At 38.1% G+C, this 15,797-nt stretch overlaps 1 protein-coding gene across 3 annotated transcripts in view; it reads right to left on the bottom strand.

The window, feature by feature from the left end:
* Positions 1-1,119: 1,119 nt before the first annotated feature.
* Positions 1,120-15,797, bottom strand: part of RGS22 (regulator of G protein signaling 22) — a 152,880-nt gene continuing 138,202 nt past the window's right edge. For all 3 annotated transcript variants that reach the window (XM_025393995.1, XM_025393994.1, XM_025393993.1), the window contains 5 exons: positions 5,574-5,669; positions 3,120-3,213; positions 2,922-3,002; positions 2,628-2,677; positions 1,120-1,377 (listed from right to left, as the gene is read on the bottom strand). In XM_025393995.1, coding sequence (XP_025249780.1) covers positions 2,673-2,677; positions 2,922-3,002; positions 3,120-3,213; positions 5,574-5,669 — 276 coding nt within the window. In that variant the 3' untranslated portion in view covers positions 1,120-1,377; positions 2,628-2,672. The remainder of the gene's footprint in view (positions 1,378-2,627; positions 2,678-2,921; positions 3,003-3,119; positions 3,214-5,573; positions 5,670-15,797) is intronic.

Raw genomic sequence — 15,797 nt, forward strand, 5'->3', positions numbered from 1 at the left:
TGATTAGATAACAAACAAACAAACACTACTGAAAGCCCACTGCTTTAGAAGAAAAAAATGATCTCTGAAGTAGATCTCGTAATAGTTTACCCATTTAAAATATCTAACTCTTCAGATAATCTGGAGTGGCAGTTTCTGCTTTGAAAATGCTTTCTGGGATTATACAAAACTGGAAGTCCAGGGCTTCCAATGTGGTGATCTAGGTCATACCTCAGAGCTCTTGAGTCACAAGGCTCCCAGATGATTCTCCCAGGTCATTTCTTACACACTCTCCTTTTCTTCCAGGAAAAGTATAGGAGGGTATATGTCTGGGTTCTCTTTGCCACAGTATAGTTCCAGTTAATAAGGTGGCTTTTACCTTTTGACACTTTTCTTGCTGCCATAACAGTTTATTTCGAACAGTGGTTTATGGCACGGCACATTGCATCAGAATCACTTCAGGTGTCTGTTAAAGAGTGAGATTCCTGGGTCCAGCCCAAGAACTACTGAATGCGACACTCAGGGAGGGGGCTCGGGAATGCACATTGCTAGCAAATGTCACAAGTAAGTCTTAAGCACACTATAGTCTGAGAACCACTGCTTTAATATATAGTTCCTGGCAGGGCATGGTGGCTTATGCCTGTAATCCCATCACTTTGGGAAGCCTAAGCAGGCAGATCCCTTGATGTCAGGAGTTTGAGACCAGCCTGGCTGACGTGGCAAAACCCTGTCTCTACTAAAATACAAAAATTAGCCAGGCGTGATGGCGCATGCCTGTAGTCCCAGCTACTCGGGAGGCTGAGGCAGGAGAATCGCTTGAACCCAGGGGGCAGAGGTTGCAGTGAGCCAAGATCGTGTTAATGTACTCCAGCCTGGGCAACAGAGTGAGACGCCATCTCTACTACTACTACTACTACTACTAATAATAATAATAACATAGTTCCTTTAGAGTTGGGGATGGGGTAGGGAAGGCTCTTCTTTTATGTTTTGGGTCAATTTACCACTTGGAATATTTGTCCCCTAATCACCTGCTGAATACATCTGTTAACCAAATACAGTAAATGCTCAAGGAATATTTGTTGAAAGGTGACTTGAGGAACATAGCATTATACTTCCTTAATGACTGTGATAAGCAAAACATTTTGGTTCTTCAAACCTAGATAGTAGTTGTTTTATTCTAAATAAGTTAAACAATTCTTATAGTCTTGTATGTCATGTGTACAGAATAGCTATAATTTTAAAACTGCAAGAGTAAGACAAGCCAAATTTTCTTTATTTATCCATCTGGATAATTGAGAATCAAACTTTATTTAGATGTTAGGCTTGTTCTGATACAGACCTTCAAAAAAACAAATCACTGGAGCTTCTCATGTCAGCAAAATCTGGTTTAAAGAATTCCTGCAAAGTAAAAACAAATGGATGAAAATATAAACATCTATATAAAAAATATAAGTGCAAATATAAATGCAAAACAACAAAAAACTTTCATAGAGTTTCTTAATATGCTTTGGCTGTGTCCCCATCCAAATCTCGTTTTGTAGTTCCCATAATTCCCACATGTCATGGGAGGGACCCAGTGGGAGGTAACTGAATCATGGGGGTGGTTACCCTCAGGCTGTTCTCATGATAGTGAGTGAGTTCTCGTGAGATCTGATGGTTTTATAAGGGTCTTTCCCCACTTTTGCTTGGCACTTCTGTCTCCTGCTGCCTCTTGAAGAAGGACATGTTTGCTTCCCCTTCAGCCATGATTGTAAGTTTCCTGAGGTTTCTCCAGCCACATGGAACTGTGAGTCAATTAAACCTCTTTCCTTTATAAATTACCCAATCTCAGGTATTTCTTCATAGCAGCATGAGAACGGAATAATACAGCTGTCATAGGGATCAAAAAGTGAGCAGGGGTGTCAGCAAATGTTAGGGGGACTATGAGGCTGGCCTGAGGGGTGGAGAAATGGGCAAAAGAATGTAGAGGCTAGGGTAAGCTAGAAGAGAAAAACAATGAGTAGCCTAAGAACATTAAGGCCTACTCATCAAACCTCCCAAGAACCAGAAAACTAAGGATGTTAAGAAACCAAGAAGCTAATCTACAAGGCAAAAGATAAAAGAAACAGGACATTTAACTTGGTTCTTCAAGTATTAGGTCAATGAATTACACGTTGTACTACATTATACTACTAGACTACTTTGTAAGGCTTTCTTAAACTCTAACACTAGTATCCAATCAAAACTGTATAATCACCTCAGAATCTGCATGGGAGAAGGGCCCTCAATTTTTAGTGTTTTTGCTGTTGTTGTTGTTGTTTTTGGGGTTTTTTTGTTGTTGTTTTTTTTTAATTTTAAGCTCCTTCTAATATTCCCAGCTTAGAAAATCTTGGGAAAACTGAACTACAGCCCATTCTTCCATATATGTTCTTTGCAGAAGAGAACAGACAAGGAGTAAATAAAAGCAATACATGATTACTCTCCAGAGGCCTTACTTCTTAGGAGACTGTGCCATTCAAAAGGGAGGCAAGGCTTTCCTCCCCATCGATTTATTAGTGGGACATGTTATATGTGTGGTATGCTGTGTGTATGTGCATGCGTGCATGTACATGAATGAGTGTATTAAGAGGACATGTGTGGGACCAACCAACATTCAGACTATGACATACCTTGAGCCTATCAGCAGCAGGATGGAAACACTCACATGAATGCTGTCACTCTGGAAAAGACATGAAGTTTTATGTATATATGTTAGTCTTTCTTCCGTAGCAGAGGAGAGGAATCGAGACAGAGAGAAGCAGGATTCACACACATGGAGAAATTCTCCTGAGTTGGGGGGCAGAACAGGGTGGAGGGGTCAGTCCTCCCCGCTTCCTCCCTGTACATTCTGAATGGCCAGGTGAGAGGCAGAACTCCAACAAAAAGAAAGAAAGAACTGAAGATAGACTACACTGGGAACTCACTCTGGCTGCTGTGGGCAGACATATTCTTTTTCAAAGACATAGTTGAAGCACTAGCCTTAAAATTTGTGAGAGGTTGCAAGCCTGCATGAAAATAAAAGAGATAAGAAAAACAGTAAAGTAAATATTGGCAAAGTCTTCTAAAATTAATCTGTGATAAAAGACAAAAAAGTAACCTTGTAGGCAAAAAGCAAAAATTACCTGCAAACAACTTTTTTTCTAGTTCTTCTTGGATCTTAAGAAGAATTCTCTCCTGTTCTAAGGCTTCTATATACTTTGAGTAGCACCAGGTTGGCTAAAAAAACAATTTTCAAAGTTAATTCTGAAATGTTTGCCTTAGGAAATAAACTGAAGGTAAGATGTCTTCTATCAGCCTCTTCATTTAAATTTGTATTAAAGTATAACACACATAAAGAAAAGTGCACATCACAAGTTTATAATGATATGAATTTTCACCAACTGAATGTGCCCAGGTCACCTTTTAACTGGGTACCACAAATTATTATCAACCTACCTTAGTCCATTTTCATACAAATATTTATGATACAGTAAGTGTATTTTCTTCCATAGCCTTGACAAAATATTTAAATTCCCTGGTTCGAAGGGAGGAGATGGGGTGGGAACGTGAGGGTGGTGATATTCTATTTCTCAGTGAATCAATGTTAACAAAAGCTTTACAGATATCTTGACAGCTATTCAGTCATCTTTATATATTCAATTTGATATTAAATTTAGTGCTTAGGAAAGATCTCTATATATTCCATTTGACGTAAATCAAGTTTTAGGGGGAGAGTAATTTTGCATTTGGATTCATTATAATTCTTCAATGTGCAAAATCTATTTAAAACAAATGCATATACAGTGAGCCCTTCACATCCACAGCTTCTGCATCTTCAGATTCAACCCAATTGCAGATCAAAAATATTTTTTAAAATCAACAAAACATAATACAAATAAAATATATAGTATAACTATATGCATAGCATTTACTTATGCTATAGTATAATACTTAGGTAATATGTGTAATCTAGAGGTGATTCAAAGTATATGGGAGGATGTGGATAGGTTATATGCAAATACCATGTTGCTTTATATCAGGGACTTGAGCATCTTCAGATTTTGAAATCTGCAGGTAGTCTTGGAACCACCCCACAGTGGATACTGAGGAACAACTGTATAGGGTATCTACATTTACAAAATGTCAGTGTATTATTACTTTACAAATTGCTAAAGTAATTCAACATGTATACTTTAAACAGAAGTCATAATAAGCTACATTTATATTTATAAAATATCTTTGGTTTCTAAAAATTTTTTAGTTTCTTACAAAAGTCTTGAATATGACAAGATAGCATCATCATCATCATCATCATCATCATCATCATCATCATCCCTTACTCGCTCTCTCTTTTAACAGATAAGGTAAGTGGCTCAAAGGAAATTATGTGATTATATCCAGGTTTCGGGGTTAATACTGACTTGTGATAAAACAAAGATTAGAAGCCTGTTACCTCACGACTGTAATCCTAGCACTTTGGGAGGCTAAGGTGGGAGGACTGCACAAGTCCAGGAGTTTGAGACCAGCCTGGGAAATATGGCGAAACCTTATATCTACAAAAAATACAAAAAAATTAGCCAGGCATGGTGGTGTGCGCCTGTAGTCCCAGTTACTTGGGAGACTGAAGTAAGGATTCCTTGAGCCTAGGAAGTTGAGGTTGCAAAGAGCCCTTACACCCTTTAACCTGCAAAGAGTTACTGTACCACTGCACTCCGGCCTGGGTGACAGAGCAAGACCCTGCCTCAAAAAAAAAAAAAAAAAGAAGAAGAAGAAACCTAGTATCTCTAACTGGACATTTCCCCCTTTCACACACTGTGTTTCTAAAATTTAATGCTAGTCATTTGCTAATGAATGGTATTATTTACTAGGTATCATAGGCTTTTAGATATCTCTTTTAGTATACAGTTCCACAAAATTGGATATTTCTCTTCTCTCAATAATAGCTTCATAGTTGGCCAGTTATCTTAGCTGGGTAACTGAACTTACTTGACATTCCTAAATGCCAAAAAGATTGTTTCTTGAGTTAGTATTATCCCAAGATACAAATGCTTTCAATACAAGTCATCAAAAATAGACATAAGTTAAACATATGAAATTTCAGGGAAGTAACAGTAATGTACTAGTTATAAATGTAAATGTGAACACAGACACCATAATGTATTGGTTGGTGGTCATGTATGGTTAATTTTATGACTACTTCAAAAAACTAAAAATTTGAGACTAAGCATTTGACATTCTTCTGTCATTTTTTAACCCAAGAATACAACATCCTATATATATTCCATCTTGTTCTCTCTATTATACCGTATCTGTCTTATTTTCTTTTCCAACAAGGTGATCATTTCAACTTCTGCAATTTAAGTCTTCCTCATGTATCTCAAGAAGTTATTTTTCTTTATTAAACTATCTGGGATTGGCTGAAATTTTAACGCTCTCTGAAGGCTCAAAGAAACTCCCTTCAATCTCTCCTACTATTATAATTGTAGGCTTATTTTCAAACAAACACATTTCTAGTACTGTACAATGACTGAGTTGCTGCATTCCACTATCCAGTGCTCTAGAGGGGAAATGAGGTCTGCACCATCTTGCATGCTTACCTGTCGGCCATATGGTTGGAGGCCTAGGAAGGAATCACTGAGTAGAGCAGTTTTGATAGCAGGCACTGAAGTATTTGCATATTGTTTGATTCCATCCTGTAATTATATTAAATTAAATTATTCCCCAAAAAAGATAATGCTATGTTAATATAAAATTATGGTTAAGGAGTTGTAACATCATACAACACAATATTTCATAGTGAGTGCTGCACTTGAGGTTTCATCAAGTCAATATCACTAATGTGACAGTCTCCTGCTTTGATCTTTAATTTTATTTCATACTAATATAAAAATGCTTTAAAATAAATGAGAGAAATGATTAAGTTGAATGTAAAAATCATTCCCAAATTCTGGAATCCAAGAAAAACCACTATAAACATTTTCATGAACATCCATCCATATTTCTCACTAGGGAAAATGTGTAGATTCACAATTTTAATCTTTATATTTTATTATATAAATTTTATACAAATAGAATCTAACTATATTTGCTCTTTTTAAATCTGCCTTTTCATGTAGAATATGTTGTGAAAATGTGAAAATATAGAACTGGAATGTACGCTGGGCCTTTGTATTATTTACCATTGTTTATCTGCTGTAGAACAGTGTCTGCCACATAGTATGCACTCAAATAATTTGCTGAATGATGAAATTAATAAATTACATCACCATTTTCAGTGGATGAATGATCTTATGCACTAAAAGGTTTGCTGAATGATAAAATGAATATAATCACTTTCAACAGATAATATTCTAGGAAAAGGGTGTTTCATAGATAATTTAATTAGCAACACTCATTAGAAATTTAGGTCGTGTTCTTACTCAGAAACAGAAAGTCAAAAACCACATGTTCTCACTTGTAAGTGGGAGCTAAATGATAGGTACACACAGACATACAGAGTAGAGTAACAGACACTGGTGACTCCAAAAGTTGGGAGGGTGGGAGGCAAGTGAAGGATGAAATACAACCTGTTGGGTACAACATACACTATTTGGGTGATGAGTATACTTCAAAGCCTAGACTTTACCACACACAACATACCCATGTAACACAACTGCACTTGTACTCCTAAATCTATACAAATAAAAAATTAATTAAATTCTTTAAAAAAAGAAAAAAATAACTTACCCAAATTTAAGAGAAAAACACATTTGAAGTAATTATAACAAAAAAGAACCATGTATAATTGCATTTCATTTAATACAAATCTTTAAGGAAAAAAGCCAACAGATGAGTAAAGAAGAGATACCACAGAAGCTTCCCCAAAGAGGAAATGCTACTGCTTAACAAAAATGGATAATTTTTTCAATATCCCTACTAATCAAAGCCATGAAAATAAGAACAACATTTCATGCCTTTCAAATTAGTCTTTAAAAATAATATGAGAGTTTCAACGTATGAATTTTGAGGAACACAAATATGTAGTCCATACCAACTACTTTTCATTTCTAGAACTTCATTATCTGAAACAGAAGCTCTGTACCCATTAAATAATAATTCCTCATTGCCTTCTATCCCTAGACCCTGGCAACCTCTATTCTACTTTCTGTTTCTATGAATTTGACTATTTTAGGTACCTCATCTGGCAAGATGGCTGAATAGGAACAGCTCAGGTCTGCAGCTCCCAGCGAGACCAACACAGAAGGAGGGTGATTTCTGCATTTCCTCCTGAGGTACCGGTTCATCTCATTGGGACTGGTTAGAGAGTGGGTACAGCCCATGGAGTGTGAGCAGAAGCAGGGTGGGGTGTTGCCTCACCTGGGAAGTGCAAGGGGTTGGGGAACTCCCTCCCCTAGCCAAGGGAAGCCATGAGGGACTGTGCCGTAAGGAACGATGCACTCCAGCCCAGATACTATGCTTTTCCCACGGTCTTTGCAACCCGCAGGCCAGGAGATTCCCTTGGATGCCTATGCCACCAGAGCCCTGGGTTTCAAGCACAAAAGTAGGCAGCCATTTGGGCAGACACCGAGCTTTTTTTGTATCCCAGTGGAGCCTGGAACCCTAGTGAGACAGAGCCATTCACTCCCCTGGAAAGGGGGCTGAAGCCAGGGAGCCAAGGGGTCTCACTCAGTGGGTCCCATCCCCAAGGACCCCAGCAAGCTAAGATCCTCTGGCTTGAAATTCTCGCTGCCAGCACAGCAGTGTGAAGTCAACCTGGGACCTAATGGAGCTGAAAAACACAGCGCAAGAACTTCATGAAGCATACACAAATATCAATAGCCAGACTGATCAAACGGAAAAATGGATTGAAGATCAACTTCATGAAAACTCGTGAAGACAAGATTAGAGAAAAAGAATGAAAAGGAACAAACAAAGCCTCCAAGAAATATGGGACTATGTGAAAAGACCAAATCTACATTTGATTGGTGTACCTGAAAGTGACAGGGAGAATGGAACCAAGTTGGAAAAAACACTTCAGGATATTATCCAGGAGAATTTCCCCAACCTAGCAAGACAGGCCAACATTCAAATTCAGGAAATACAGAGAATGCCACTAAGATACTCCTCGAGAAGAACAACCCCAAGATATGTAATCATCAGATTCTCCAAGGTTGAAATGAAGGAAAAAATGTTGGGGGCAGCCAGAGACAAAGGTCAGAATACCTAAAAAGGGAAGCCCATCAGACTAACAGTGGATCTCTTGGCAGAAACCCTGTAGGGTAAGCCAGGAGAGAGTGGGGGCTAATATTCAACATCCTTAAAGAAAAGAATTTTCAACTCAGAATTTCATATCCAGCCAAACTAAGCTTCATAAGTGAAGGCGAAATAATCCTTTACAGACAAACAAATGCTGAGGGATTGTGTGACCACCAGGCTTGCCTTACAAGAGCTCCTGAAGGAAGCACTAAATATAGAAAGGAAAAACTGGTAACAGTCACTGCAAAAACACACCAAAATACAAAGACCAATGACACTATGAAGAAATTGCATCAAGTAATGTGAAAAATAATCAGCTAGCATCATGATGACAGGATCAAATTCACACATAACAATATTAACCTTATGTAAATAGGCTAAATGCCCCAATTAAAAGACACGAACTGGCAAATTGGATAAAGAGTCAAGACCCATCAGTGCGCTGTATCCAGGAGACCCATCTCATGTGCATAGGCTCAAAATAAAGGAATGCTGGTATATTTACCAAGAAAATGGAAAGCAAAAAAAAGCAGGGGTAGAAATCCTAGTCTCTGATAAAACAGACTTTAAACCAACAAAGATCAAAAAAGACAAAGAAGGGCATTACATAATGGTAAAGGGATCAATGCAACAAGAAGAGCTAACTATCCTAAATATCCTAAATATATGTGCACCCAATACAGGAGATTCATAAAGCAAGTTCTTAGAGACCTACAAAGAGACTTAGACTCCCACACAATAATAATGGGAGACTTTAATACTCACCTGTCAATATTAGACAGATCAATGAGACAGAAAATTAACAAGGATATTCAGGATTGAACTCAGCTCTGGACCAAGTGGACTTAATAGACATCTACAGAACTCTCCACCCCAAATCAACAGAATATACATTCTTCTCAGCATCACGTAACACTTATTCTAAAATCAACAACATAATTGGAAGTAAAATACTCCTCAGCGAATGCAAAATAACAGAAATCATAACAAACAGTCTCTCAGACCACAGTGCAATCAAACTAGAACTCAGGATTAAGAAACTCACTTAAAACTGCACAACTACATGGAAACTGAACAACCTGCTCCTGAATGACTATTGGGTAAATAACAAAATTAAGGCAGAAATAAATAAGTTCTTTGAAATCAATTAGAACAAAGACACAATGTACCAGAATCTCGGGGACACAGCTAAAACAGTGTTAACAGGGAAGTTTATAGCACTAAATTCCCACATCAGAAAATGGGAAAGATCTAAAATCGATACCCTAACATCACAATTAAAAGAACTAGAGAAGAAAGAACAAACAAATTCAAAAGCTAGCGGCAAATAAGAAATAACAAAGATCAGAGCAAAACTAAAGGAGATACAGAAACCAAAAACCCTTCAAAAAATCACTGAATCCAGGAGTTGGTTTTTTGAAAAGATTAACAAAATAGACCACTACCCAGACTAATAAAGAAGAAAAGACAGAAGAATCAAATAGACACAATAAAAAAATGATAAAGGGGATATCACCACAGATCCCACAGAAATACAAACTACCATCAGAGAATACTATAAATACCTCTATGCAAATAAACTAGAAAATCTAGAAGAAATGGATATATTCACAGACATATACACCCTCCCAAGACTAAATCAGGAAGAAGTTGAGTCCCTGAATAGACCAATAACAAGTTCTGAAATTGAGGCGTAATTAGTCACCTACCAACTAAAAAAAGCCTAGGACCAGATGAATTCACAGCCAAATTCTACCAGAGGTACAAAGAGGAGCTGGTACCATTCCTTCTGAAACTATTCCAAGCAATAGAAAAAGAGGGACCCTCCCTAACTCATTTTATGAGGCCAGCGTCATCCTGATACCAAAACCTGGCAGATGCACAACAAAAAAGAAAATTTTAGGCCAATATCCCTGATGAACATCAATGCAAAAATCCTCAATAAAACATTTGCAAGCTGAATCCAGCAGTACATCAAAAAGCTTATCCACCACAATCAAGTTGGCTTCATCCCTGGGATGCAAGGCTGGTTCAACATATGCAAATCAATAAACGTAATCCATCACATAAACAGACCCAATAACAAAAACCACATGATTATCTAAATAGATGCAGAAAAGGCCTTTGATAAAATTCAACACCCCTTCATGCTAAAAACACTCAATAAACTAGGTATTGATGGAACATATCTCAAAATAATATGGTCAATTTATGAAAAACCCATAGCCAATATCATACTGAATGGGCAAAAGCTGAAAGGATTCCCTTTGAAAACCAGCACAAGACAAGGATGCCCTCTTTCACCATTCCTATTCAACATAGTACTGAAAGATCTGGTCAGGGCAATCAGGTAAGAGAAAGAAATAAAGGGTATTCAAATAGGAAGAGAGGAAGTCAAATTGTCTCTGTTTGCAGATGACATGATTGTATATTTAGAAAACCCCATCGTCTCAGCCCAAAAATTCCTTAAGCTGATAAGCAACTTCAGCAAAGTCTCAGAATACAAAATCAATGTGCAAAAACTCACAAGCATTCCTCCACAACAATAATAGACAGAGAGCCAAATCATGAGTGAACTCCCATTCACAATTGCTACAAAGAAAATAAAATACCTAGAAATCCAACTTACAAGGGATCTGAAGAACCTCTTTAAGGAGAACTACAAACCAATGCTCAAGGAAATAAGAAAGGACACAAACAAATGGAAAAACATTTCAGGCTTATGAATAGGAAGAACCAATATCGTGGGATGGGAAGAATCAATATCACAAAAATGGCCATACTGCCCAAAGTAATTTATAGATTCAATGCTATTCCCATCAAGCTACCATTGACTTTCTTCACAGAGCTAGAAAAAACTACTTTAAACTTCATATGGAACCAAAAGAGAGCCCATAGAGCCAAGACAATCCTCAGCAAAAAGAACAAAGATGGAGGCATCACACTACCTGACTTCAAACTATACTACATGACTACAGTAACAAAAACAGCATGGTACTCATACAAAAACAGATATATAGACCAATGGAACAAAACAGAAGCCTCAGAAATAACACCACACATCTATAAACATCTGATCTTTGACAAATCTGACAAAAACAAGCAATAGGGAATCCTTTCCCTATTATTAAATAGGGAATAGGATTCCCTATTTAATAAATGGTGTTGGGAAAACTGACTAGCCATGTGCAGAAAACTGAAACTGGACCCCTTTCTTAAACCTTATACAAAAATTAACTCAAGATGGATTAAAAAGTTAAACATAAAACCAAAAACCATTAAAAACCCTAGAAGAAAACCTAGGCAATACCACTCAGGACATAGGCATGGGCAAAGACTTCATGACTAAAACACCAAAAGCAACTGCAACAAAAGCCAAAATAGACAAGTGGGATCTAATTAAACTAAAGAACTTCTGCACAGCAAAAGAAACTATTATCAGAGGGAACAGGCAACCTACAGATTGGGAGAAAATGTATGCAATCTATCCATCTGACAGAGATCTAATATCCAGAATCTACAAGGAACTTAAACAAATTTACAGGGAAAAAACAAACAATCCCATCAAAAAGTGGGCAAAGGATATGAACAGACACTTCTAAAAATAAGACATTTACGTGACCAACAAACATATGAAAAATAGTTAATCATTACTGGTCATTAGAGAAATAAAAATCAAAACCACAATGAGATACCATCTAACACCAGTTAGAATGGCGATCGTTAAAAAGTCAGGAAATAGGCCAGGCATGGTGGCTCACACCTGTAATCCCAGCACTCTGGGAGGCCAAAGAGGGTGGATCACGAGGTCAGGAGATCGAGATCATCCTGGCTAACACGGTGAAACCCTGTCTCTACTAAAAATATAAAGAATTAGATGGGTGTGGTGGCAGGCGCCTGTAGTCCCAGCTACTCAGGAGGCTGAGGCAGGGGAATGGTGTGAACTTGAGAGGTGGAGCTTGCAGTGAGCGGAGACTGTGCCACTGCACTCCAGCCTGGGTGACTAGCAAGACTCCATCTCAAAAAAAAAAAAAAAAAGTCAGGAAATAACAGATGCTAGAGAGGATGTAGAGAAACAGGAACACTTTTACACTGTTGGTGGAAGTGTAAATTAGTTCAACCATTGTGGAAGACAGTATGGCGATTCCTCAAGGATCTAGAACCAGAAATACCATTTGACCCAGCAATCCCATTACTGGCTATAGACCCAAAGGATTATAAATCATTCTACTATAAAGACACATGCACATGTATGTTTATTGCAGCACTATTCACAATAGCAAAGACTTGGAACCAACCCAAATGCCCATCAATGACAGACTGGATTAAGAAAATGTGGCACATATACACCATGGAATACTATGCAGCCATAAAAAAGGATGAGTTCATGTCCTTTGTAGGGACATGGAAGAAGCTGGAAACCATCATTCTCAGCAAACTAACACAGGAACAGAAAACCAAATACCACATGTTCTCACTCATAAGTGGGAGTCGAACAATGAGAACACATGGACACAGGGAGGGGAACATCACACACCAGGGCCTGTCAGGGGTGGGGGCAAGGGGAGAGAGAGCATTAGGACAAATACCTAATGCATGTGGGGCTTAAAACCTAGATGACATGGCCAGGCACGGTGGCTCATGCCTTAATCCCAGCACTTTGGGAGACCAAGGCGGGTGAATCACTAGGTCAGGAGGTCGAGACCAGCCTGGCCAACATGGTGAAACTCCATTTCTACTAAAAATTGAAAAAATTAGCTGGGCAAACTGGCGGGCGCCTGTAATCCCAGCTACTTGGGAGGCTGAGGCAGAAGAATAGCTTGAACCTGGGAGGCAGAGGTTGGAGTGAGCCGAGATCACACCACTGCACTCCAGCCCAGGCGACAGAGTGAGACTCCATCTCAAAAAAAACCCCCAAAAAACCAAAAAACAAAAACACAAAAAACAAAAAAACCCAGATGATGGGTTGATGGGTTCAGCAAACTACCATGGCACATATATACCTGTGTAACAAACCCGCACATTATGTACATGTATCCCAGAAATTAAAGTATAATAAAAAATGCATATTAACAAAAGTGTAGCAAAATCGGTATTTTCTGCCAATTTAGATTGTAGATCATTTTAAATTGGCATACACTTTTTAATAGAATAATTTGTATCTTGTCTGATCTTTGAAGCTAAGCAGAATGGAACCTGGTTACTACTCGCATGAGAGAGTAATTTGTAAATGTATTGAATGCCTTAAAATGGTTATACCCTTTCAGCAGTAATTACAGATTGAAATGTATAGTTTCATGAAGTAACCCAAAACTTTGGTGGTGGGCTGGGGTTGGGGAGGAGTGATTTTACCCAACAAGATCAATATTACAACAGCATAAAAAACACTGAGATACAAATGTTTAGATTTAAACATTTGGTTAAATAACCCATGGCCATAACCCTTCCATGGAACATTATCTAGTCATAAAATGCTGTATTCACAAAGAATGTTTAATGTAGAAAATGGTTATGATACAACAGTAATGAGAAAAAAAAAGATTAAAACTGCATATAACGAATGGATATAAGACCGGGTGCAGTTGCTCATGTCTGTAATCCCAGCACTTTGTGAGGCCAAGGTGGGTGGGTCACTTGAGGTCAGGAGTTCGAGACCAGCCTGGCCAACATGGCGAAACCCCATCTCTACTAAAAATACAAAAATTAGCCAGGTGTGGCGCTGGGTGCCTGTCATCTCGGCTACTTGGGAGTCTGAGGCAGAAGAATTGCTTGAACCTGAGAGGCAGAGGTTGCAGTGAGCTGAGATCATGCCACTGCACTCCAGCTTGAATGACAGAGCAAGACTCTGTCTAAAAAAAAAAAAAAAGGAAGGATATAATTATGTAAAACAAAAATAAAACCCTATGCATTAAAAAAAAGTCCCAAAGGCCAGGTGCCGTGGTTCACGCCTGTAATTCCAGTACTTTGGGAGGCCAAGGTGGGCAGATTACTTGAGGTCAAGAGTTTGAGACCAGCCTAGCTAACATGGTGAAACTCCGCCTCTACAAAAAATAACAAAAATTAGCCAGGTGTGGTGGCATGCACCTGTAATCCCAGCTACTTAGGAGGCTGAGGCAGGAGAATCGCTTGATCACGGGAGGTGGAAGTTGCAGTGAGCTGAGATTATGCCATGGCACTGGATGATAGAGTGAGACTCCGTCTCAAAAAAAAAAAAAAAAAGCCCCAAAGAAAAGACATTAAAATGTAGTCACTATGCATAGATGGTATTAAGAAAATAATAATATATTGGCATTCAATTAGGAACTTGTAATATTAAGATTATTCTATATTGTTGAACCAGCATCTGATAAATCTGTTTGCAGTGGTGACAGAATTTTAAAAGTACCTATTTTTTCTTATTACTAATAACCCTTAATTAACCTGGTAATGTTATCAACAACACAGTTCACTCTTGCTTTAATAATGGAAACCCTGTATTTTATTTCTCAATTTCCTGTGTAGCTGGCTAGGGTTATATTATATTCTGTAAAGGACAAGATATTTTGCCAGTGTGGCACAAATTTGAGAAGACCCAAGGCCTATTTCATAGGATGAACCTGTCCATGACTTTTTATATCCAGATGATAGTGTATATTGCCATTAAAATAATTAGATGACCAAAAAAAAAGGGTCATTTTCAACTTTTACTATTATAAGTGATGCTGTGTATATACATATTTGTGCATGTTTATGATTCTCTTATTTATTTATTTATTTATTTATTTATTTATTTATTTATTTTTAAATTATTTGTAGAGATGAGGTCTTGCTATGTTGCCCAGGCTGGTCTCCAACCCCTGGGCTCAAGCGATCCTCCTGCCCTGGCTTGCCAAAGTGCTGGGATTACAGGTGTGAGCTACCGCACCCAGTTGATTCTCTCCTTTAGAATAAATTTCTGGAAGCATATTTGCTGATTAAAAAGAATGAACATCACAGGGCGCCGTGGCTCACACCTGTAATCCAAGCACTTTGGGAGGCTGAGGTGGACAGATCACTGGAAGTCAAGAGTTGGCAACCAGCCTGGCCAACATGGTGAAACCCTGTCTACTAAAAATACAAAAATTAGCCTGGCATAGTGGCGTGTGCCTATAGTCCCAGCTACTAAGGAGGCTGAGGCATAAAAATCACTTGAACCTGGGAAGCAGAGGTTGCAATGAGCTGAGATTGCACCACTGCACTCCAGCCTGGGTGACACAGCGAGACTCCATTGCAAGAAATAAAATAAAATAAAATAAAAAGAATAAACGTACTTTTTATGGCAGACTGAGCAGACTAATACAATATGATACCATTTATGTAAGTTAAAATACATAAAAAATAGTATTCTGTATTGTTTATGAATGCATCCATATGCATGAAACACTGTTTTTAAAAAGAGCTGGACAAATATATCCTAGGTATAGGGAGGGTTATAGAACTCAGGGCTGAGGTTACTAGATCTTACTCTATTTGCAATGTTTTATTTCTAATGGGAAAAAGAAAAATAAGGCAAAATGTTAAAAGTGTTTATTCTGGCCTACACAAATAAATGTGAGTGTTCATTATAT

The sequence above is a fragment of the Theropithecus gelada genome, chromosome 8, assembly GCF_003255815.1.
Source record: "Theropithecus gelada isolate Dixy chromosome 8, Tgel_1.0, whole genome shotgun sequence".
Lineage (NCBI taxonomy): Eukaryota > Metazoa > Chordata > Mammalia > Primates > Cercopithecidae > Theropithecus > Theropithecus gelada.